General features: G+C 42.1%; 1 protein-coding gene across 1 annotated transcript in view; it reads right to left on the reverse strand.

Moving 5' to 3' along the window:
• gan (gigaxonin) overlaps positions 1 to 23,525 on the reverse strand; it is a 123,616-nt gene that overhangs the window by 12,629 nt on the left and 87,462 nt on the right. Inside the window, exon 10 of the mRNA XM_068049183.1 lies at positions 231 to 340. Within this exon, the coding sequence (XP_067905284.1) occupies positions 231 to 340 (110 nt within the window). The remainder of the gene's footprint in view (positions 1 to 230; positions 341 to 23,525) is intronic.

The following is a 23,525-nucleotide window of genomic DNA, read 5'->3' on the forward strand; positions in this document are numbered from 1 at the left end:
AAAGTGACAGCAAGTTTTCCTTATTCCTTTCTCCAGAAGCACTTAACCTCTGTTCAGCAGTTCTCTGACAGCTTGGTCTAGATTTTGAATGTATAGGAACAGCGTGAAAAGAATCATAGTTTAGAAGCCACGTCCTACCACTTTGTAACATAGGATGTTGCAATACCAACATACTATTCTGTCTTTAGAAAAATAGGTCTAAACCAAACATTTAATTACCAGGCACTCACCTGTGTCCAAATCTCCAACAACATAAATGCTGGCACCAATAGGCACAGCGCCATATACAAAAGAAGAGCTTGTAGGGATGCACAGCGACTGATCATTCAAATACATCCATCTGCAAAACAATACTATGAATTAATCGCACTATTGGTGTGATCAGGACTCCAAGAGGATGCTTTGACCAATTTTGAATGTTAAGTACGATGAAACAGAATCACTGCAACATCCTCTGAAATATCCATTGATTGTAGTGAAACTTCAACAGCTTTCTTCAGTGCAGAAATGCAATTAAATTCAACAGGTTGAATAATATGTCCTTCTACAGGCTATGCAATGATTTCAATTCACAGCCACGAATGATCAGACAACATATGAAGGATTATAAAACTATTAGAAATAGGAGCAGGAGTAGGCCATTCCACCCTGCGAGCTTGCTCCACCATTCAGCACCATCATGGCTGATGTCTAACCTCAATTCCAGCTTCGGCACTATGCCCACAACCCTTAATTCCGAGTATCTATAAATTTATCAACCTTGTCTTTATTATACTCAAAAAACTGAGCATCCGCAACCACAGATTATTTATTGGATTGCAGCACACATTGGAAGAATTAGTTACCATTCGTTGTTTCTGCAAGCTGCAGAGAATATACATAGGGAACACCAAAGGCACAGGTCTGAGTGAATAGTTTGTTACTGTTGTCCTTGGATGGGGACCAATCTCTCAGAACAAAGCATTTGGAACTGGTCAACGGGAGAGAATATTTACGATGCAGGCTCTTCTGTGGTAATTACGCAACAGTCTTCATAAACTGTACCACTGTACAAATTCTTGTTTTCCAAGCTAATTATCTAAAAATAACCTTTATCTACAGTCAAATGTATTTTACAGTTAAATTAAAATAAGCCCCAAAGTCTAATTTGTAAATTAATTACATTAAGCAATGCTACTTCCAAACTATTACATTCAGTTAAACATCCAGTGAAGCTATTTATAGTCTGGGCCTGAAAGAGCTAAAAACCTGCATTGCAGAACTGGCACATCGATGGCAGACACCATTATCATGGTACAGAAATTCCAGGAAATTATGGAGCAGGTGACTTGCGCCATTACATATGCCATGCCATATTTTTAACGCTTGTCCAAAGATCTGAGCTAAAAAGGTTGAACAGCTAATGATCACATCTCCACCCCCATTAAAATCAATGGCAAGAACACTTCTGGCCCTCAGTAGCATCACATTGCAAAGCGTTTTTACTTTAACCAATGACTGCCATTCCCTATCCACCACTACACTTTCTGCAGTATATTCTAATTATTTCCCCACCAAATTACAACATAAAACAAGCACTGGAGGGTCAGGCAGCACAACAGTCTAACTTATGCCGAACGTCACCAATATTGCCACTGCAGCAAATTCCAGTTCAGCATGTTTTTCAACTGCTCCATTTGTGTGGGGAATGCTATTTTGAATCCTGCGTGCATCTGACTATATAAATCTAATGATGAGTAAAATTTTAATCTCCTTTGTTCTAGGATAACTTCAAAGGAATTCAGAGCTAAGTATTGCACAGTATTACAGAAGACAGTCAGAGATAAGGGCGAGGCCAATGACTCCATATTCGCACAAATGCACGTATGAAGTAAGCGATCATACTTCAAGGATTGATTTGAAGGTCAGCACAAGAAAAACTTTTGGTTGTTTTTTGGCATTACAAAGAGATCAGTAAAAATTTGTAATTACTGCAAATATGTTGTTTGTTCATTTACCTGTTTAATGTTTAGTAGATTTGTCCAGTGGTTTATAACTAGAGTTGTAGTCTGATGAGGGTATATATCCTTTCATGACATGACGGCATGTTAAACATTCCAATAAGCTGGAGCAAAGGGACAGGGGTTCTCTATTCAACCCCAGGGCCTGACTACATTTACCCCAATATTTGGCAGACAAATGTACACTCTGGTTTGTAGGGAATGTGAGGTCTGCTCACAGAGGATGTTCATCCCAAGGAAAATAGTGTGAAAACCCATAAATTAAATATATCCCTTCTGTTTTGGAAGCATTAGAACATATTCGCTACACCAGAAAGCTCTTGCGTGATTTTGATATGCTCACTGAATAGAACAATTATCTGTTATTTGACACTTCCAGACAAAAACGAGGAAAAAGTAAATGAAAAAAAAAGCAGAAATAGAAAGATTTACAGCACAGGAGATGGTCATTCAGCCCACCCCGTACATGCCAGATGAGAAAGAGCTATCCTGTTTAATCTGACTTTCTTGCTCCTAGTCCATGGCCCTGTAGGTTATGGCACTTCAAGTACATATCCAAGTGTTTTTTTAAATGCACTGAGGGTTTTTGCCACCCTTTCAGGCAGTGAGTTCCAGACTCCAACACTCTTTGGGTGAAAGACTTTCTCAACTCCCCTCTAATCTTTCTACCAATACTTTAAATCTCTGCCCCCCAGTTATTGATCTCCGTTAATGGAAATAGGCCCTTCCTATCGACTCTATCTAGGCCCCTCAATTACGTCTCTCCTCAGCATCCTCTGTTCCAAATAAAAGAACCCCAGTCTAACCAGCTTTTCCTCATAGCTAAAACTTCTCCATTCCTGGCAACATCCTCATAAATCTCTTCTTTCGCCCCTCTGGTGTGATCACATTCTTGCTGTAATGTGGCAACAAGAACTCTACACAGTGCTCTAGCTGCTATTTAACTAGTGTTTTATATATTTCTAGTATAATCTCCCTGCACCTATACTCTGGGCATCAGCCAATAAAGGAAAGTATCCTGTATGCCTTCTTGACCATCTTATCCACCTGCCCTGCTACCTTCAGAGATCTGTACACAGTGTCATTTTTAAAAATCCAACAACACGTAAATAAGTTGAAGTAGTTATCAAACTACTTACAGTAGAGAAAGAAAATGTTGTCGAGGAGAATACGGAGATTCAGACTACTAGGCTAGATGGGATTGAGGTTCACAGGGAGGAGGTGTTAGCAATTTTGGAAAGTGTGAAAATAGATAAGTCCCCTGGGCCAGATGGGATTTATCCTAGGATTCTCTGGGAAGCTAGGGAGGAGATTGCAGAGCCTTTGTCCTTGATTTTTATGTCGTCATTGTCGACAGGAATAGTGCCGGAAGACTGGAGGATAGCAAATGTTGTCCCCTTGTTCAAGAAGGGGAGTAGAGACAGCCCTGGTAATTATAGACCCGTGAGCCTTACTTCGGTTGTGGGTAAAATGTTGGAAAAGGTTATAAGAGATAGGATTTATAATCATCTTGAAAAGAATAAGTTCATTAGCGATAGTCAGCACGGTTTTGTGAAGGGTAGGTCGTGCCTCACAAACGTTATTGAGTTTTTCGAGAAGGTGACCAAACCTTCTGGTGGATGAGGGTAAAGCAGTGGATGTGGTGTATATGGATTTCAGTAAGGCGCTTGATAAGGTTCCCCACGGTAGGCTATTGCAGAAAATACGGAAGTATGGGGTTGAAGGTGATTTAGAGCTTTGGATCAGAAATTGGCTAGCTGAAAGAAGACAGAGGGTGGTGGTTGATGGCAAATGTTCATCCCGGAGTTTAGTTACTAGTGGTGTACTGCAAGGATCTGTTTTGGGGCCACTGCTGTTTGTCATTTTTATAAATGACCTGGATGAGGGTGTAGAAGGGTGGGTTAATAAATTCGCGGATGACGGTGGAGTTGTGGATAGTGCCGAAGGATGTTGTAGGGTACAGAGGGACATAGATAGGCTGCAGAGCTGGGCTGAGAGATGGCAAATGGAGTTTAATGCGGAAAAGTGTGAGGTGATTCACTTTGGAAGGAGTAACAGGAATGCAGAGTACTGGGCTAATGGGAAGATTCTTGGTAGTGTAGATGAGCAGAGAGATCTTGGTGTCCAGGTACATAAATCCCTGAAAGTTGCTACCCAGGTTAATAGGGCTGTTAAGAAGGCATATGGTGTGTTAGCTTTTATTAGTAGGGGGATCGAGTTTCGGAGCCACAAGGTCATGCTGCAGCTGTACAAAACTCTGGTGAGGCCACACCTGGAGTACTGCGTGCAGTTCTGGTCACCGCATTATAGGAAGGATGTGGAAGCTTTGGAAAGGGTGCAGAGGAGATTTACTAGGATGTTGCCTGGTATGGAGGGAAGGTCTTACGAGGAAAGGCTGAGGGACTTGAGGTTGTTTTCGTTGGAGAGAAGGAGGAGGAGAGGTGACTTAGTAGAGACATATAAGATAATCAGAGGGGTAGATAGGGTGGATAATGAGAGTCTTTTTCCTCGGATGGTGATGGCAAACACGAGGGGACATAGCTTTAAGTTGAGGGGTGATAGATATAGGACAGATGTTAGAGGTAGTTTCTTTACTCAGAGTTGTAGGGGCGTTGGACACCCTGCCTGCAACAGTAGTAGACTCGCCAACTTTAAGGGCATTTAAGTGGTCATTGGATAGACATATGGATGAAAATGGAATAGTGTAGGTCAGATGGTTTCACAGGTCGGCGCAACATCGAGGGCCGAAGGGCCTGTACTGCGCTGTAATGTTCTAAAAAAAAACTTCATTATCTAATGGAATGTTTGTCTAAAACTCAAATCCATATTTTCAGAGTAATCACTAATTAACTATCATTTCATTGAGCTACAAAAACTACAATAAACTAACCCAGTGCCTGAGTAAAATGTAATGGCCCCATTCATTGTGCAGTAAAGGCACTATCATTCCCTCAGCAACCATTAGTGCATAAAATCAACATAAATTTATGATAGGTTGGACTTGCCATGAGGTTCACTTCTGCATAATCCCAACACTCCAGGAAAACTTTGCAATAAGAAATTCTTAGTCAACTCATCATCATTTAAAAACGCAAGCAGTGAAATGTAATTTACAGAATACAGTATGAGGGAAACTACAGAGGTCGCTAGTATAGACAGAAATTCAAACCATTCCGTGAAAAGCCTTCCCTGACAAGGCACACAACAGATACAAACAAGAAATTTCACAGGAGATTATCTAAGGCAAATACGATACGGATTTATTGAATCTGGCAATAACCTTTTCCGAAGAGTCAACAATTCCACTAAGAATTTGCAAATTGTCATGGTAAAAGTGTGCTGATATTTTTATATGTAAACTGTTAAACTGCATCACTCTTAATGTATCAGACAAAATTATCTCTATCCTAAGCCTCCAGAACTGTATGAAGAAAAAAGGGAGGGAAGCTCATGCAATTTACATTTCAATTATTTTGTCAAAATTTACGCCGTATAATGCTCATCTTTTTTCTGGTAATAAACCACCGAGCCACTCAGACATGCATTGATTATATCATAACCTACCAACGAGGGCATCATTATGCATCAACTGCATGGAATGACCAAACAATTATTCTCATCTCATTTATTGTAACCTTTAACAGAAAAGTCACAATAGAAAGCAATAACAGCATTCATGGAAATAAGAATTTATATTACCACAGTTCTGGTGGATAAGAAAACTGGACGTCACTTCAATGTTTAACAAAACCAAATAAATTGTCCCTACTGTTCTCATGTGGTCTAGTTTCTGTAACACAATATGATTTTATTACTTTGCTTGCAAGGTCATGGGAAAGAGCTTTCAGCCCTTTAGAAATGAACAACTGAAATGAACATCTTCTCCACCACCCATCATTCTCAAAACCACAGCAAATCCCTTTAAAACATGGGACAAATAGAAATTAGCCGTTTTGATCTAATTCAACAGGCTGCAATCAAAACCAACAATTCAACTTCATATTATTCCACACCTCCTGCTCCCTTGTGGCCACTTTTGAGTTTCTTAAAAGTTTAGCAAATTGCCAAAACAACACAGTGGGCGGCATCTTCCCAGAAGGGGACGGTCCGGATGTCAGTGAGCATTTTGGGTGGCCAGTATGCACCAAGAGAAGTGGCCGCAACTGAGGCAGCAAATGAAACATGAGGGCGCCTCCATTTTGAGGTGCCCTTGCAGGGGTGGCAGAGTGTTTTCTATATGTTGGGGCCAAGCAGGCAGGCCCTGGCAATCGGATGGGAAGCCATTCAGAGGCAGCATCAGGACTGGCCTTCACCACTGGCGCCCTCCCCCTCGCAACCAGGAAGCCAACTCCTTGCAGCCTCCCCATGCGGCAGGGAACAGCTCCACTCCCGGCAAAATACCTGGAAAATGGTCTTTAGTTGTCTAAATTGGCCACCCGCCTCCAATCAACGGGCAACTGAGCCGCTGCCATTCCGGCTGCTGGGAAAATGCCCCAGCAGAACTGCATCATGCGGAATGCGGCTCCCTGGCATTTTACTGGCCCGTCTCCTAGCCCGCCACCGGGGAGCCGATAAAATTACACTCCGCATTTCATTTACTAAGTAAATTCTTCCCTCCCCCATAATTTCATCATTATGAGAAGTCAGATCCTTTTTGCAAGTCTGGGGTCTAAAATATAATCTTCAAGTTTATAAAAATAAAAAACAGTATCAGAAATTATAAGAACCTAATAAACATGCTTTCTGTAAAATGGAGAAAACATTTATTTTATTAAAAAGATAAAAACTAGTTCACAACATAGTCCTCCTTCACATGCATTGCAGAAGTAACAGAATGGGTTGAATTTTCACTTTTATTGCCGGGTGAAAGCAGATTGGCTGCTTGTTTTACAGACCACCTGATTTTCATTTCCATTATAGAAACAATAATCCGGCAGGGTATAAAACAAATGGCCAGTCACTACTGCCTGCCAGTAAAATGGAACATTTACCTGAATGCATTTGTGTTTGGTTTGTGAACTTTTGTAATGCCTTACTACTGCAAAGTGAATGGAAACCAAACAAGAACTCAGTGGTGGCCAAGATTCCAGTTATTAAGGAGCAACACTGTAAAATCACCATTCTTTTGCCAGGGCTGAAAAGGTCACCATAGCCTCCTTTCAATTGACCAGGCACAGCAGGTTCAAACATGCCAAATGATTATATTTTAGCCATTTTCTGAAGTCTTGATTGCAATCCTTTATGACCCACAAACTATTTGAAATACAATGCAGTATGTAATGTGTTACAGGAGAATGCATGAAATATTTTTGAAATCCTTTATTTCTAAGTTTGAAATGTAATGGGGATCACACAAACATCAACTATAATTTCTTGTAAAAGAGTGCTTTGATACATAACAAGATTCCTAAATTATCCAAAGGGATTATACTTCAATGAAATCCAGATGTGATCATCAGATGGCAGATTAATTGAAAAGGTATCACAAAGTTAAGTCTATTCAAAATATATCTGTAAAAAAGTTAGTAAATCTTTCTAATATTTTCATAATTCTTTAGATGTTAACTCAAAGGCATTTTCACCTTGGCAGAATTGATAAAATCGTGACAATTAATACCTATATTCTTGGTAAGCAACAAAACTTTCCAAATTTCAAACAGCTATATTTTAAAATTGAATAAAGAAACTCCATTGACAAACAACTCAAAATACCTGTTCAGGCAACATGTATTTTTTTGAAATGACCAAGCCCACATTAAGGCTCACTGTGATTTTACATTGAACAGTTAGGAAAATAGCTAACAAAAAATTTCTATAATATACTATATCCTATTGCTTCCTATCTATTTTCCGTTTACTACCAAGTTTAATATATCCTAATAACTGCTCCTCAACCAGGCCGATGTAACTTGAATTTTGCCCATGTCCATTCACGTTTGGAATCAGGCTGCTGTTCCAGATCTGAGCCCATCACTTCTGTTTCTCCCTTTTTCCCTTCTCTTAGACCCCTCATTCCTGTCGTCAAGCCTTCTTTCATTCCTCCCCTCTCAGATACTCTGCCCTCCCAAATCACCACTCCAAACTTTGGGTACTCCTTTGACCTACCTACTCGCCTGCCGCCATACCAGACTTGGCTCCCTCTTAGATGAGACTACAACCTCCCCCTGTTCTGCACTTGGCACTCTCCAATGCGCCCATCAATGCACTTGGTGCTAACTTCTTAAGAGCAACAACCCTATACTACTAAAGATGTAAAAAAAAAGGGAGATAAAAGTGGAAATATAAGTGATAGGCTCAATCTGGAGCAGCAGCCAAATTGCACACTCTCACTGACCTTGCCACCCAGTGTGCCCAATGGGGACTAATCTTGCCAACCTCCTTCCCTGTTCAACTCACTCCTCCCAGTTCTGACCCTGTGGACTCTACCAGCTGATCTGCTGTCACTGCCTGTCTCCGCATCTCCTAGAATGTCTGGCCCTTGCCATCCATGAGTTTTGGGCATCATCATGGCCCTGATGGAAACCTGGTTAAGGGGTGATGACGTTTTCCCTCTAAATGAAGCCTTCCCCGCCTGGCTATAGCTTCCACCAAGGCTATCGCAGTGGTGGTCTCTCTACTCCTCTGGCACTTTATCCTCCTTTGAACATCTTCCACTTCCTCACCTCTCAAAATCCTCATTCTTTACTGCCCAAAGTACCTAAAAGTTTTCTCACCAAAATATCTTCACTACTTTCTTCTCTCAGCCGAGAGACTGTTCATCCTTCCTCAGTAATTACAACCTACATCTCAATTCCTCATGCATTCTCTCCTCTGAGCTCACTGCCCCCTCATAATCCCCTTATTCACCCCCTACATATAAACTCCCCAAACCATGTTGATGGCCACCCCTTGATCTTGCCATCTCACATGGCCTCATTACTCCCATTGTGCCAATCACAGACATCGCCATCTCTGATCACTTCCCTGAATTGCTCTCTACCCCCTACCCACTTCCTTCTGTGTCCACCTCTGGAAAAAAATTCTCCTCATTCACTTACAACTGCACTCCCAAAATCCCAATTGGCTTACCTTTGGTCCTCCATTCACCATGACATATCTGTAGCTATTGAGCTGCTCAACCACACCCTCCCTTCCACCTTTGATGCCCTAGTCCCTATTAAAACAATTACTCTCCCATACTGACCATTCACCACATTTCTGCTCTAAGTCCAAGGGACGCAGACTTGAACATTTATGGTGCAAAACTGGCTTAGCCATTCACTGCCTTATCTGGCTGGGCCACATAAAGCATAAAGGTGCTGTTCCCTTCTTCCAAAACTGCTTAGTATTCAAAGGTCATCACGGAATGCAAAGATAAGAATGAGTCCGAAAAGTCAGGTGACCTCACATCCACTCAACGGACAAACAGAAATCATGGTTGCCAAGACAACAGAGAACACAGATCAAATACTTTTTTTTTACAAAAACCAAGACTGCAGGGGTAACATCTGAAGAATAATTTGTTTCACCCTCCCAGACTTTTAGATTGTAAACAAGGAGTCAACTGATTCTGAGGATGCAAATGTACCATGCAGCTGTTAACAATGGAACAATGGAAAGTCCAGGTTGCTTGGCTGAAACCAGACTTCTGGACTTTGCATACTGGAAAAGGTCAATCAGCTATTGATGCTTGATTCCAGATTTTCTGAAGGCAGAGAGGCTGTACAGAAGAACAGCAGAGGCAAACTCAGAGCAGGCTGTAAGAAATGAAAACAACCAGTGGTGGCAGCCTCAAGAGAGAGGGAACACCTGCTCTCGGAAGTCTGATACAGCAGCAGGCTGCGAAGACTGGAACCTTTCAAAAGTTGAAGTTTGTGGAAAAGTAAAAGACCAACAGGATCACCAGAAATAGTTAAACTACAGCTCTATAATGCACCCAACCACAGCCTCACTACTAGCAGAAGAGACTTTGCTGAAACAGTATATGGTACAGTTATCACTTCTGGAGACAAATCATCTCCAAGCTGCTAAAGACCAAAAGAGGGAATGATGCTTTCCAATCAGTACATGGCTGCTTATACTGCATCGCTCCATAATTCTGGGGACTTAGAGAGTCAAGCCAAAAGGAACAACATGCTAATCACAAGCATTGCACAATCTCAATTTTCAGTGGAGTATCAGAAAATGTATTCAGACTAATCAGAAAGTAAAGATTAACTTTACAATCCAGTAGCTCATATGTGCTCGCACAAAAGTGCAGTTCTCAAAGAACAGTACAGCACAGGAGCAGGCTATTCGGCCCTCCAAGCCTGCGCCGATCTTGATGCCTGCCTAAACTAAAACCTTCTGCACTTCCGGGGACCGTATCCCTCTATTCCCATCCTATTCATGTATTTGTCAAGATGCCTCTTAAATGTCGCTATCGTACCTGCTTCCACCACCTCCCCCAGCAGCAAGTTCCAGGCACTCACCACCACTGATAGGAGAAACTATCTCAATTGTTGTGGTTATGGCCTACACAGGCCTTCGTGACGGTTTTCATTGGTTCCCCTTCTTAATTTGGCTTCACTGAGGATGTGAAGGCAGCATTATATATGGTGTTTAATTACCACTGCTTCTGTTGTTTCTTTGAGCACTGCACTTGTAAATGATACATCATATCAGACAACAGGTAAGTTGGAGGCCTGAAATACAAAAATGTCCTGCATCAGCTTTAGCTGATGCTGATCATGTAGGAAATGTCTCTACCCAATTCGAGAAGTGAAGGTACCAGTAAGTAATTGCCCTCATTGGATCAGGAAATTGATTGAGTGAAGTTCATTGCTAGGTACTCTTTGTGACCATTAACCCTTTTGGAGCCTGCTGTAATGGTTTCAAAACATGACATGTCGGAATTCAAGAATGTACAGGACTGAATTTTAAAAGTCTTACATTGTGGAAATGCATTTTATAGCTATTACCTTTCCAGAATACAACTTAATGTCTTAAAGAACAAGTCCTAAGAATACCATTTCCTCTCTCAAAAATTAACCATTTTTTAGTTTTATAATCAATCCGACCTGGGAGAATACTTGCTGCTGTGCCTTGAGGTGGTCTAGTATCATGAGATCATGAGTGACAGAACAACAATGTGGTAAAGGTGCTCTACAGATGCCTGTCAATACATTATTTATAAAGCACCAGGCTGTAGCAAGACCACTGCACAGTTCAAATGATAGTACCTTGAACTGAAAAACCCTCAAATGGAGTGAAATTCTGCCGCAGACCTCCGAGCAGGATGTAAAGTTACTAACCAATAGCCAAGTTAGGTCCTTAGTGGTAATATGCTTTGTTATAAAATGGAGTGAAGAATTCATGTCGGAGTTCCAACAAATTGTTTTTCTCAGACATTTAAAAGGTACATTTGACAAATAATTCAAACTGCTCTTCAGCAACCATGCTCCAAATAATTGGCTGGTTATGTTGTTGTGCATCTCAATATAGGCATGGAGTTTTGCAATTTTCCTGTCTGTGGTTCAGTGGATCTATCCATTGGCGATTTCCTCCAAGGAGCTTGCTTTTCACTATAGGACCCCCAGAATCTCTTAGCAAATTGTATCTGGCTATAAGGGGCAACTGCAACTTATATTAGCAGGCTAGCAGGAAAAGTGAAAATGTGAAATTAATGGTTAACCTACCTGTCTTTCAAATTTATGAATTCCACAGGATTTCACCGGTTGTGGAATCAAGGAGCACTGGAGGGGTCTGGCTATACTTCACATTGCGAATGAATGAACACCAAATATGGGATATAGTCAAAACCATATATTAATTCATGATATTTATTTCTAACAGATTAACTGCAACAGTAATGAGTTTTTCTTAAAAATACAATTAAGCCCTAAAGGATATTTCAGTTTTTAATACCTAATTGTAACTGTCACAGTATTACAGATGTCAACCCAAAATACATTTAAGGTTAAGAACCAACTAGGAACCCAAGCTTTCAAAAAAATCTAAAAACTGTTCTATTTTGTTGTGAAGGGAAACAATAACTATTTCTTTTAATTGTGAGTTGTCGTGTTCAAAAGTAAGAAACTGCCAGAGTTGGAGAATGAAATATTTAAATCTTGTCACACAATGTCAACATCAAGTTCTCTCCAATCAGGTAGAGTTAATACAACTGAAGAAAAAAAATTCCATCTAATCTCTCCCAATCCTAAACTTCTATTATCTCCTTGTGAAGCTAGGAGCTCAGTGCAAGTTAATAAAAAGCAATCCTAATAGAAATCTAAACGATCAGAACATCCCATTAAAGTAGGCTTTTTCTGGTCTAAAGTTTTCCTTTTGTTCCATTGCACAAACTCTGATCATGAGTTAAGTTGTTAGAAAACACATGATTTAGAAAGAATTTTTCCCTCAATTCTTACATAACTGTTCTGGGAAGAATTAGTACCAGGGGAAGTTAGTTTCCTGGTACGAGCAATTCCCAATACAACCACACAGTCTCGACAAACTGAATTTTCTTTTTCAGGGAATGACTGCGTAAGTTCTGGCAATATCTACAAGGTATTACTGCAGACAGCTGACTTTCATCAGGCCTTTTACATAACTGATGCATATATTCTTGCAAATGAAGTGATCACTTAATTTGAAAGGAAGGTAGTTTTTTCTCTGGGAGCCTTATACTGCTGATGAACCCCAAATGGGTGCATTCATATAAAATGTTCAGCATATACAGTTCAGCTATTTAAAACTGCAATATCAGCACAACGATTTGTTTTTCGAGTTACCATTTTGATGAAAACATATGTTTTCCCTCAAGAACAATTAGCCAGTAAAGGAGGATATGGTTTAACTTCTTCATAAACACTGAAGTACTCAAGTGACGATAAAGGAAGGCTGTTCTATGGCAGTTTAGTGCCTATGAAAGTTTCCTTGTAAACAAAAGCTATATTTGCTGCTTGTGAAGTCACCATGACACAAATTTTACTGATTATGTTAATCTATTTTACCAAGATGAGTTCATGAGTATGAAGAAAAATACCTTTAAAAAACTGCACCTATTTTATACATTACATCCTTGGTTCAATACTAATTTGCATTAATAGAAAAGCATTGTACAAAAGAAAAGCTGACAACACAAAAGTCTTCAGTCATCGATCAAGAGGCAATAACAGACGAGTGCCCACTGACTGTTCAGATGGAATAATTACTGCAGAACAGGTGGAACATTTCTCGCAGGAGGATTGCATGCTTTGATGTTTTGGGCACAAACCAGCTGACATTAAATTTTGGACCATATTTCTATAAAAAGCAAAGTTGTGGTCTCTGTCCAATTATACTTATGTTATTGTTGACCAGATATTTAAAGCTATAAAGTAAATACTGCTCGTTAGGTTACAGAACATTTTCTTTCCAAAAATATACTTTATTCATACAAAATACATAACAAAGCAGCTCAAATTTCACATTTCGAAAAGTACAATAGAGATTAGATTTCTTCGATACAGAAACAGGAGTTACCTCACCATTCTTGCCATTCCATTTCATATGCAATGTACATTGGCATTATATAGTAAAAAACATTTTGGTGCATAAAGCCCGAGGGTTTTTAAAAAAAAAAACATTGGCTCCTGCCCCTCAGTTCACTACGGTGGGAGGCCCTTACACAGTCCCCTTTCCCCATTGAGCCTTTGCTGGGGCTGCCCCAAGCTTTAGTGCGTCAGTCAGCACGTAATCCTGGACCTTGGAATGTGCCAGTCTGCAACACTCAGTTGTGGACAACTCTTTGCTTTGGAAGACCAGCAAGTTTCGGGCAGACCAAAGAGAGTCTTTCACCGAGTTGATGGTCCTCCAGCAGCAGTTTTTTTTTAAACCTTCGTATGCGTCTCTGGGAACAGCCCGCAGAGCAAAGAGTCCTGTGTTACGGAGCTGCTCGGGATGAACCGCGACAAAAATCACTACATCTCTTCCACACCTGCTTTGCAAAGGCACATTCCAGAAGGAGGCAGGCAACAGTCTTTTCCCCACCACAACCACCTCGAGGGCAGCGTGCAGAGGCTGTGAAATTATCTGTGAAGGATCTGTCGGGGAGGGCCCTTCTCACCACCAGCAAAGCTACGTCTTGGTGCTTGTTTGAAAGTTCTGGTGACGAGGTATTCTGCCAAATGACTTTGGCAGTCTGCTCGGGGAACCATCTGACAGAATCCAACATCTCCTTTTCCCGCATGGCCTTGAAGACATTCCATGCAGACCACTACCTGATGGATTGGTGGCCAAAGGTGTTTTGCTGCACAGACTTTTCCACAAAGGATAGGTGGTACGGCACTGTCCAACTGAATGGAGTGCTTCGCGGCAATGTGACCAGACTCATCTTTCCCAACACCGGGGACAGATAGAACCTCAGCACGTAGTGACACTTGGCGTTTGCGTATTGGGGTTCTACGCACAGCTTGATGCAGCCGCACACAAAGGTGTTCATCAGGATGAAGGCGACGTTGGGTACGTTTCCCCCCCCCCCCCCTTTATCCAGAGGTTTGAACATCGTGTCCCTGCGGACAACGTCCATTTTTGATCTCCAGATAAAGCGGAAGATGGCTCGGATGACTGCCACGGCGCAGGAGTGGGGTATGGGCCAGACCTGCGCCACGTACAGTAACATGAGTGCCTCACACCTGGTGACCAATGGAGAGAGAATGCTGTTCCCACCTGCTAGTTTCTGTTTTACCATGGTTATACTCTCCTTCCAGTTTGTGGCGCATGCCCCGGCACCTCTGAACCATATCCCCAGCACATTCAGGTAGTCTAATCTAACGGCGAAGGGAAAAAAGGATCGATCAGCCTAGTTCCCAAAGAACATGGCCTTGCTCTTGCCGTGATTTACTTTGGCTCCCGAGGCCAGATTGAACTGTCGCAGATGCTCATCAGCCGGCAAATGGACTGCAGATCCAAGCAGAAGCCGACGACGTCATCCACGTATAGGGAGGCTTTGACCCGAATGCCTCTGCTGCCTGGGATTGTCACCCCTCTTATGCCCACATCCTTCCTGATGGACGCAGCAAAGGGTTCGTTACAGCAAACGAACTTTTGGAAGAAGCAACGCGAGCACCTCTCATCTTGTTCAACGGAGCGGACTCTGGACTGGATGATGATCTTGGAGGCCTCCATGGCAAAGAGCGAGGCCTGCTGGCTCTTCACCTCTTGGAGATCCTCCTTGACCTCGACCCCCATCGACTGCAGCCGGAGCAGATTCTGCATTCTTTTCTGGAGTCGGGACATTTCCCCCTGTTTCTCTCTCGCCCTTTGAATACCTTGGAGGATGAAGAACCTCTTGATGTTTGCCTTGATCGCTTCCCACCAGTGCACTGGAGACTCAAAGAGGGGTTGCACAGCTCTCCAACCTTTGTAATCCCTTTTGAGTTCCTCAACGTTTTCTGGGGTCAGCAGTTTTATTTTCAGCTTCCATGTTCCCCTGCCAACCTGCTGGTCGTCCTGTAAGTGACAGCCAGTAAGAGGCAGTGGACAGAGAAGAACACTGGCTTGATATTGGTGGATCTGATCGTGAATGCACAGAACACAAACAGGAAGTCAAGTCTAGAAAGGTTAGATCTGTCTGGTCTTGACCAGATATATCTACACTGCGCTCCGTCTGCAGGGTTGCTGAAGACGTCGTGCAGCTTGGCATCTTTTACTGTTTCCATTAGGAGTCTGGACGTGGCGTCCAGTTTGCTGTCATCACTGCCAGATCGTCCAGCTGCATCAAATGATGCAGTTGAAGTCACCACCTAGAATGACCAGCCTGGATATCGCCAGCAGCAGTGGGAGCAGCTGGAGAATGGCCATTAGCTGTATTGGACCAGGGGGGACACATTGATTAACTGGAGCGCAGCATTGTTGTACATTACATCTGCTACGAGGAGGCGACCGCCCACCACCTCCTTAACTGAAGTTGCCTCCTCACAGCAGAATACCCAGGCCAGAGGAATGGGAATAATTTCCCCCTGACCAGATTGATAGCCAATGGGACCACGACCTTGACCAATGCTTGTAAGTGCTGAGGTGTGGTATCGCACACTCCTGCAGAAATAGCAGGTCAGCCTTGACATTGGCCAGGTAACCTAAGGTCAAAACACATCGCGTAGTGGATTTAATGCTACGCATGTTAATAGAGGCAATTTTTAAACACATTAAAAATTTTTTAGATTATACATCCAAAAGCCTACACAAGTTTCAGCTCCTGGTTGTGCTGCTGCATACCTGTGGCGGGTTTAAACTGTTCCACAGTCCTTGGGCTGAGAAAAGAGTCCTGCTCTGCAACAGCAGCGTTGTACCGTTTGGGTGACTATGGTGGGGCGTCAACTCGGGAAGGGTTTGCTTGTGCTGGGGTGGAGTTTTGGTTTCGTTTGGCTCCTCGTTTAGGTTGTTCTGCTCCCGGTTTCCCGGTGGGGGTGCTGGTTGCATCGCTGCTTCTGGCGTCCCGACGCAGGTGTTCCCTGGGCCCTTCACTGCTTCCAGTGTTTTCCAGCCCTGGACCATTTGTCTTCTCTGCCTCCTTGGTGTTTTGCTGCTTCTTTTGTTGGTGTTAGGCCCTCCTACCCTTCCTCATCTGAGGAGCAGCCGCCACTGGTGTGTGTCAGAGGCATCAGCCGCTTCTTGCCACTACTTGACAGGGAAAGCCGCCCTTTCTTTTCTGTCTTCTTCCTTGTAACAATTTGCCACTCTCCTTCTGGTGCTGCCTCTTTTTCCACTGCCTCTGCTTTCTCTGGAGGAGGCAGAGGGGCTTGGTCAATTTCTAAAGTATCCTTCACATTTTGTTTGGATCCACGGGGAGTCCATGGGCTGAGGTCTTCACAGTGTTGCGCACCCCTTGACCCGGAGCTTGGCTACTAGCAGCAGCCACAGCTCAAGTTGTTGTCGCCGCCACCGCCTTCAATCCGCTGATATCCACGAAAATCTTCGCACTAGGCACTTACAACCGGCCCAGGGAGTGTATCAAGACTTCTCCCCTGCCAGGTAAGTAAGTATGGTTACAGAACTGCTTTTAAGTGCACAAAGTTTTCAGTTTTCACAAGTTATTCACGTACAATTGTGAGCCAGTTTAGCACTACACCTTACAATCAAAAATGTACAAGTGGTTGTAATTCTTGGTGGACTGATGGATATAAAGGGTAAACCATGTTTGCATCTTATTCCTGTTCTTAATGTAAACCACAGAAAGCTAAAGATGAGGCAAGGGAGTGAGTCTAAACAATATGCATGAATTTCTAAACAGAAACTCATCACATTGGGCAAAAATTCAGGTTGCTGACGGATAGACCACATAAGTAGATTTGACTGGATTTTAGGGGGAAGATACAGCTGCCATCCTGCACTGTGAAACACAACACTAAAATTTGCTTTGGCAGAATTAGAACTCAGTGGGATAATCAGATTAAAAAAAAAACTTAATTTCTAAAGCTTTTTTTCTCCAAATCACACATATAACAAATGGTAGCAAGTGCAGACACACTTCGGCAACCAAAGCTTGTCCAATACCTTATTGAAGAAATACTTATTTAATAGTTCAGCAAAGATTACGATTCATTTCTGCACAGAAAATCTCAATTGCCAAGCAGATAAAACACATCTCAGAGATTAACATCCAATTGCAAAGTAAACTCATTAGCAAACGCCATGAGACTGAAGGGGAAAGATCAATGTCCAATTAGCATGCACTCTTTTAAACCATCACTACAGCTGTAGGTATTGTAAATTATTTTTTATTTGTGTTCACATTTGAACTGTGAATCGTTTTATTCATAAGAGATTTTGGACAATAGTTTAGTGTTCTAGGGTTCTGATTATCACGAGAACACTTAGTGGGCATTCAATATGATATTCATTATGCAATATATTTTGGGATTAATTGATAGATCTTGGCTATGTTAACACATGATGGGGGTAAAATATACAGTTCGCACCTTTTGGAGATGAGATCCGTATATGGACACCATCAACCTTTTTCCAGGTCGGTCTCCCGCACTCAACCCTCTGTAAACTTGAGGACATTCAAAATTCTGTTGCCTGTGTCCTGACTCACACCACGTCCGATTAATCCATCACCCCTGTGCTCGCTGACCTACATTAGCTCCCCATCAAGCAACGCCTTGATTTTAAAATTTTGTTTCCTCCCTATTTCTGTAATTTTCTTCTGTCCCACAACACACCTGTTCATCAAATTCTGGCCTCTTGAGCATCCCCAATTTTAACTACTCCACCATTGTGGCTGTGCCTTCAGCTGCCTCGGCACTAAGCTCTGGAATTTCCTCCCTAAACCTCTCCACTTCACTTTCTGCCTTAAAAACGATCTCTGACCAAGTTTTTGGCCATCTACCCCAATATCGCCTTTTGTGACTTGGTGTCAAGTTTTGCTCTATAAAGTACTGTATTAAACTTTTGCTTAACTAGTTAAACTGATTAATAAAATTTCTATTGGGGTAAGCATAATGGCAAGGGAATCAGTATTAAGGGTATGAGCACAGAATAGATCTAGAGGCATTAATTTAAATTAATAGTTTATACAAGGTATTAGCTAGATACTAAAAGAGGGTTTTTTTTTCTTAGATCATGGATGGGCAGTTGAGACCTGTTGTTTGCAATTCATGTGGGGACCAGGACACTTCCCGTGTCTTGGGTGACAGTTCTAAAGAGAGGACAGGGACAGAAGAACCCAGGGTTCATGTGCATAGATCTTTGAAGGTGGCAGGTCATATTGAGAGCATAGTTAGCAAAGCATACGGGATCTTGGGCTGCATAAATAGAGGTATTGAGTACAAAAGCAGGGAAGTTATGCTGAACCTTTATAAAGCTCTGGTTAGGCCACGCAAGGGAACTGCATACAGTTCTAGTCACCGCACTTTAGGAAGGATGTGAGGGTCCATGAGAGGGTGCAGAGGAGATTAACCAGAATGGTTCCAGGGATGAGGAATTTTAGCTATAAGGTTAAGATGGAGAAGCTGGTATCGTCCTTGGAGCAAGTGATTGAAGGAAGATTTGACAGAGGTGTACAAGATTACGACAGGTTTAGATAAGGTCAACAAGAAAAGCTGCTCCAATTAGGTGACAGTAAAAGGACTAGGGGGCACAGATTTCAGGTTCTGGGCAATAGATACAGCAGGGATTTGAACAACAACATTTTTATGCAACAAGTGCTAATGACTTGGCACTCTGCCTATGAGGGTGGAGGAAGGGGAGACAAATGAATGATTTCAAAAGGAAATTGGATGGTCTCGAGGGAAATAAATTTGCAGGACTACAGGGATAGAGCAGGGGAAAGGGACTGACTGGATTACTCTACAGACAGCTAGCATAGACTCGGTAGGCCGAATGGCCAGTTTCTGTGCCATAATGGCTATGGCTTTATGCAGTTTATATTAACTACTTTAGTTGGCAGTTGTTGCTCTCTTTGCGATAAATATAAAAAGAAATTTTGCTGGTGTAAGCAAAAATAAATAATGCGACCTTTTTGGATCTGGTTTTCTAGCTTTTCTTCAAATCATTTTGAAAAACTGAGCAGAAAATGCTCAAAGCTATAGAAAGATATTCCATCGATGGTTGGTTGACATCCTCCCATCTACGAAAGATGGACATGCAACAAGCAATCCATTTAGGTGGGGTGTCTTCTCTTGGTGCACCTTTGCTAATGGCTGTGAAGGCCAATCCTTGAGAGGCAGGTTATGCCACAAGTGCTGCACGTGAAGCTGCCAAGTGACACTAAGAGTTGTTGGTTTTGACGTTGGTGTCTGTGCACAAGCTGCTGAAGCAACGGGTCGTCATGGTAGTGCACACCAGTCCACAGGTTGTGCCACCATTTCCTCTTTTGCCAGCTAGTGACTTCTAGGTGTGATAGTCGACATTTGGGGCCTCTATTTCATGCTTGCAAATATCCCTGAAGTAAAGCTTTGGGTGCCCCACTGGTCATCTGGCCCGGCTACATCACCTTATAGATGGTCCTTGGGTACGCAACCATCTTCCATCCTGCAGATGTGTCCGATCCACCAAAGCCGCCTCTGTTTGATTAGTGCCAACACACTTGGGAGCTCTGCCTTTAAGAGGACTGCTGCATTTGTGATTTTGATATTGCCAGTATATACCCACAATGCTCCACAGACAGCAAAGATGGAAATTATTGAGCTTCTTTTCCTAGTAGCTGTAAGTTGCCCATGTTTCACAGCCATACAGCCAAGGTGCTGAGAACACAAGGCTTATAAACCATCAGCTTGGTCCTAAGGGCCAGCTGGGTGTTATCCCACGCGCATTTCGCAAGTCGGCAAAATACGGTAGCTGCTTTCCCTATGTGTGTAAAAAAAAAAAATTGTGTCCTGATCAGGGAACTCCTTTATGCTGATGCTGCGCTAGTCGCTCACACGGAAACTCAGCTACAAAGACTCACGGACTGTCTCTCCCATATCTGTAATTTGTTCTCCTTGACTGTAAGCGTCAAAAAAACCATGGTCAGGGGCCAAGGTGTTGCATCTTCGCCCCTGGTCACACTAAGTAACACCCCACTGGAACTGGTTAGCAAATTCTGCTACCTTGGGTCCATGGTGACAGACAATCTGTCCCTTGATTCCACCAATACAACTGACCGAATTGGACTGATGCAGTACACCATATATGCTCAAACTGCACAATCCAAATTCAGCTCCTAAAGTCACAGCTCTGTACAACAATACTGCATAAGCCGAGGCTTTTGGGAGAGACTGAGACCTTTAATTAATTCATTTTAATGAAGATATTACAAGATACAAATGACCAACAGGTACATTTAATTATTTTCTTTTGTGAAAAATCATTTTTTAACAAATTGCTTAAACCCATATTTTGGATATAATGTCAAGTATCACAGGAAAAGGGTCACATAAAAGGTGCACACATAATGTAAATAGAGCATCTTTTATGGAGCTGTTAATGTAGGAGTTCACAATAAAACATAAATCAGATGCACCTATTTTAATAATGTATAGATTGTGGAACCAGAATGTCGTTGGGGCGATGGAGCCAAAACACACCATTTGAAGACTGATTTTCATCTGAGACACAAATGTAGGAGGGACGAAGAGTAAATTACCCTAGCTGTAAATATCATTAATATGTTCATGGTTTTCTATATGTATGTACGCGAGGTTCCTAAAACACAGCAGAACTAGAGGGAGGAGGGGCGGTATCTGAAAAGGGTTTGAAAAGGAATTTGGAGGGGGTGGTGCAATTTTGTAGCTGAGTATGCCGAGTTAGGAGGGAAATATAGGAGAATTAGGGAAACAAAAATTTCCTCTGGCAGAAGGAGTTCTGAAGCACTGGATTGGTCACAAGATCTGAGTATAGGGGTGTAGGATTTATAGGTTTGGCAGTGAAGGGGAGTATTGAAGGCGTCCTGGAATATACGAATACTGGGAATGAGATCCCGGGGTATGGAAGTAGTGTGAATGGCACTGTAACATAGAAGCATAGAAAATAGGAGCAGGAGTGGTAACATCTGGCAGTGGCGGGAGAGGTGGTCTTGCGATTTTAGAGGCAGCTGAAGGGGCCATGGGAGCACTGGAAGAATGCATGTTGTGATGTGCTGGCAACTTAAAAACTAGGGAGGTGATGCTTGAAGCGGCAGGGGGTGGAGCAGCACCAGGATCTCTGCTGCTCCCTACCCACTTGCTGAGAGACCCCAAGCCTGGGAAGTAGCAGAATTCCGAACCATTAGTCAAAAATACACTAAGGCGGTAATTTTCTGTTTGCACTAAGGCAGGAAGCCTCACTGCTGGCAACACATATTGGAAGTGCTGTCATGTGCTGTGCATGATTTTCTGCCCATTATGGACTAGAGACCCAGTCCGCGAAAGACTGAGGTTTCCACAGCTTTGTGGCAGATACATGGAAAAGCAGACAGCACAAAGTACGAGGTGAAAAATATACAGCACAGAAAGGAGAGAGAAACAGAAAGATAGACAAACAGCAAAGCACAAATCATGTTCAGAGTCATACAGAGATAAGACAGCGAAAAGAATGGGAGGGGGTGAAAAAGGAACAAAGGAACAGACAGAATGAATGAATTGAAAATCGGGAGACAAATAGTGTGCCTGTTACAGGGTGAGAGATATCACTATCCACCATCATTCCCTCCCACCTTGCCCCATAGTACAGGAAATCAGCTAGAGTATATAATAGCAATTGTGCAGTACAAAGTAGAATGTCCCTGTTATTACAATGCAGAAAATCATCCACCTTTTCAAGAAATGCCATGGAAAATCTTTTACGTATGTTATGAGCACCTTCTTTGAGCAAGCATGTACATGTTACTGTCTGCAGTCAAGGGCTAAAGCAGTAAACTTTCATATGTAAATAAATTGTAGTTCAAAAGCACAAGGCAAACGTGGCTAATTTTCTGTAATGAGAATTAGCCATTGAAGAATTCTGCCAGTATTCGCACACTGGGCAGAAAAGCCACTCAGCTTCTGGCATGCAATTTTCCTGCTTACATCTGCACATGTTAAGCTGATGAGTCCAGTTGCAGAAGTTACAGAAGGAACCTGCTGTTCCAAAAACAGACTATGAAAAAAACATGGGAACTGTTGGGGTTTGCATCAACTTAAGTAACATCCAACGACTTAAGATGCAAGTTCAAGAGCTTCACCCTGCAAGAGAAGCAATTGAGGGACACCAAAAGGGGTGTTTTTCAGATGCCCATGGAATTCTGCAGAACAGTAAATAGGGAGGTACAGTGATTTACAGATATGTGGCTATCCTCATTATCAAAAGCCAAATTTCCTTAAAACATTACATGTGACTTACTTTAAACATATAATAGTGAAGTTTTTTTGAAAACATTTGATATTTCTTTTTGCAGCTGTACAAACAGTTATGTTTTATATTGAACAGCTGCAAAAATCATTTGTGGTACTTTCCAATGCTGTGATTTACAAACTGGCTCTACAGCATATACACAGCCCCAGAACTTTTCTTGCCAACATTTTCAAAACTGCAAATGTAACTTTTTATTTCATACAGAATTACTGCTATAATCAGTCACATGCTCTATGCAGCATATTTTCTGCAAGTTGGGTGTTTTATCTTTCATGAGAAAACCGTTCCCTTTTTTACTGCTTTTATTTCATTAATACAATAGAAAACTCATTAATGACTAGGCTATAACAGCAGCAATCAATTCCAGATACCCTGCAACTCATTTAGAATAAAATAAACTTCTCAATACAATTCTCATTTCCAGTTTCTGCTTCATCTTGTCTGTACCTTGCCACTCATTCTCTCGTACTTTCACCTTTCATCTCCCTTCAGAATCTTCCTTTTCCTCCATCTGGCATTGTCTGCGTTCTCGGGGATTATTCATGGTTCCCGATTTCTCGAACATCATTCACATGAAATGCTAATTCTGGTCAAACTTAATAAAGAGCTGTGCAATACTTTGCAGTTTATATTTTATCTAAACTGTGTTAGCACGACAAAGAACGCAAAGTCAGAATGGAGGCCTTAAACTTTCAGCTGCCAGTATAGAACGAGCACAGATGGCACCATAGA

Source organism: Heterodontus francisci, chromosome 17 (genome assembly GCF_036365525.1).
Source record: "Heterodontus francisci isolate sHetFra1 chromosome 17, sHetFra1.hap1, whole genome shotgun sequence".
Taxonomy (NCBI): domain Eukaryota; kingdom Metazoa; phylum Chordata; class Chondrichthyes; order Heterodontiformes; family Heterodontidae; genus Heterodontus; species Heterodontus francisci.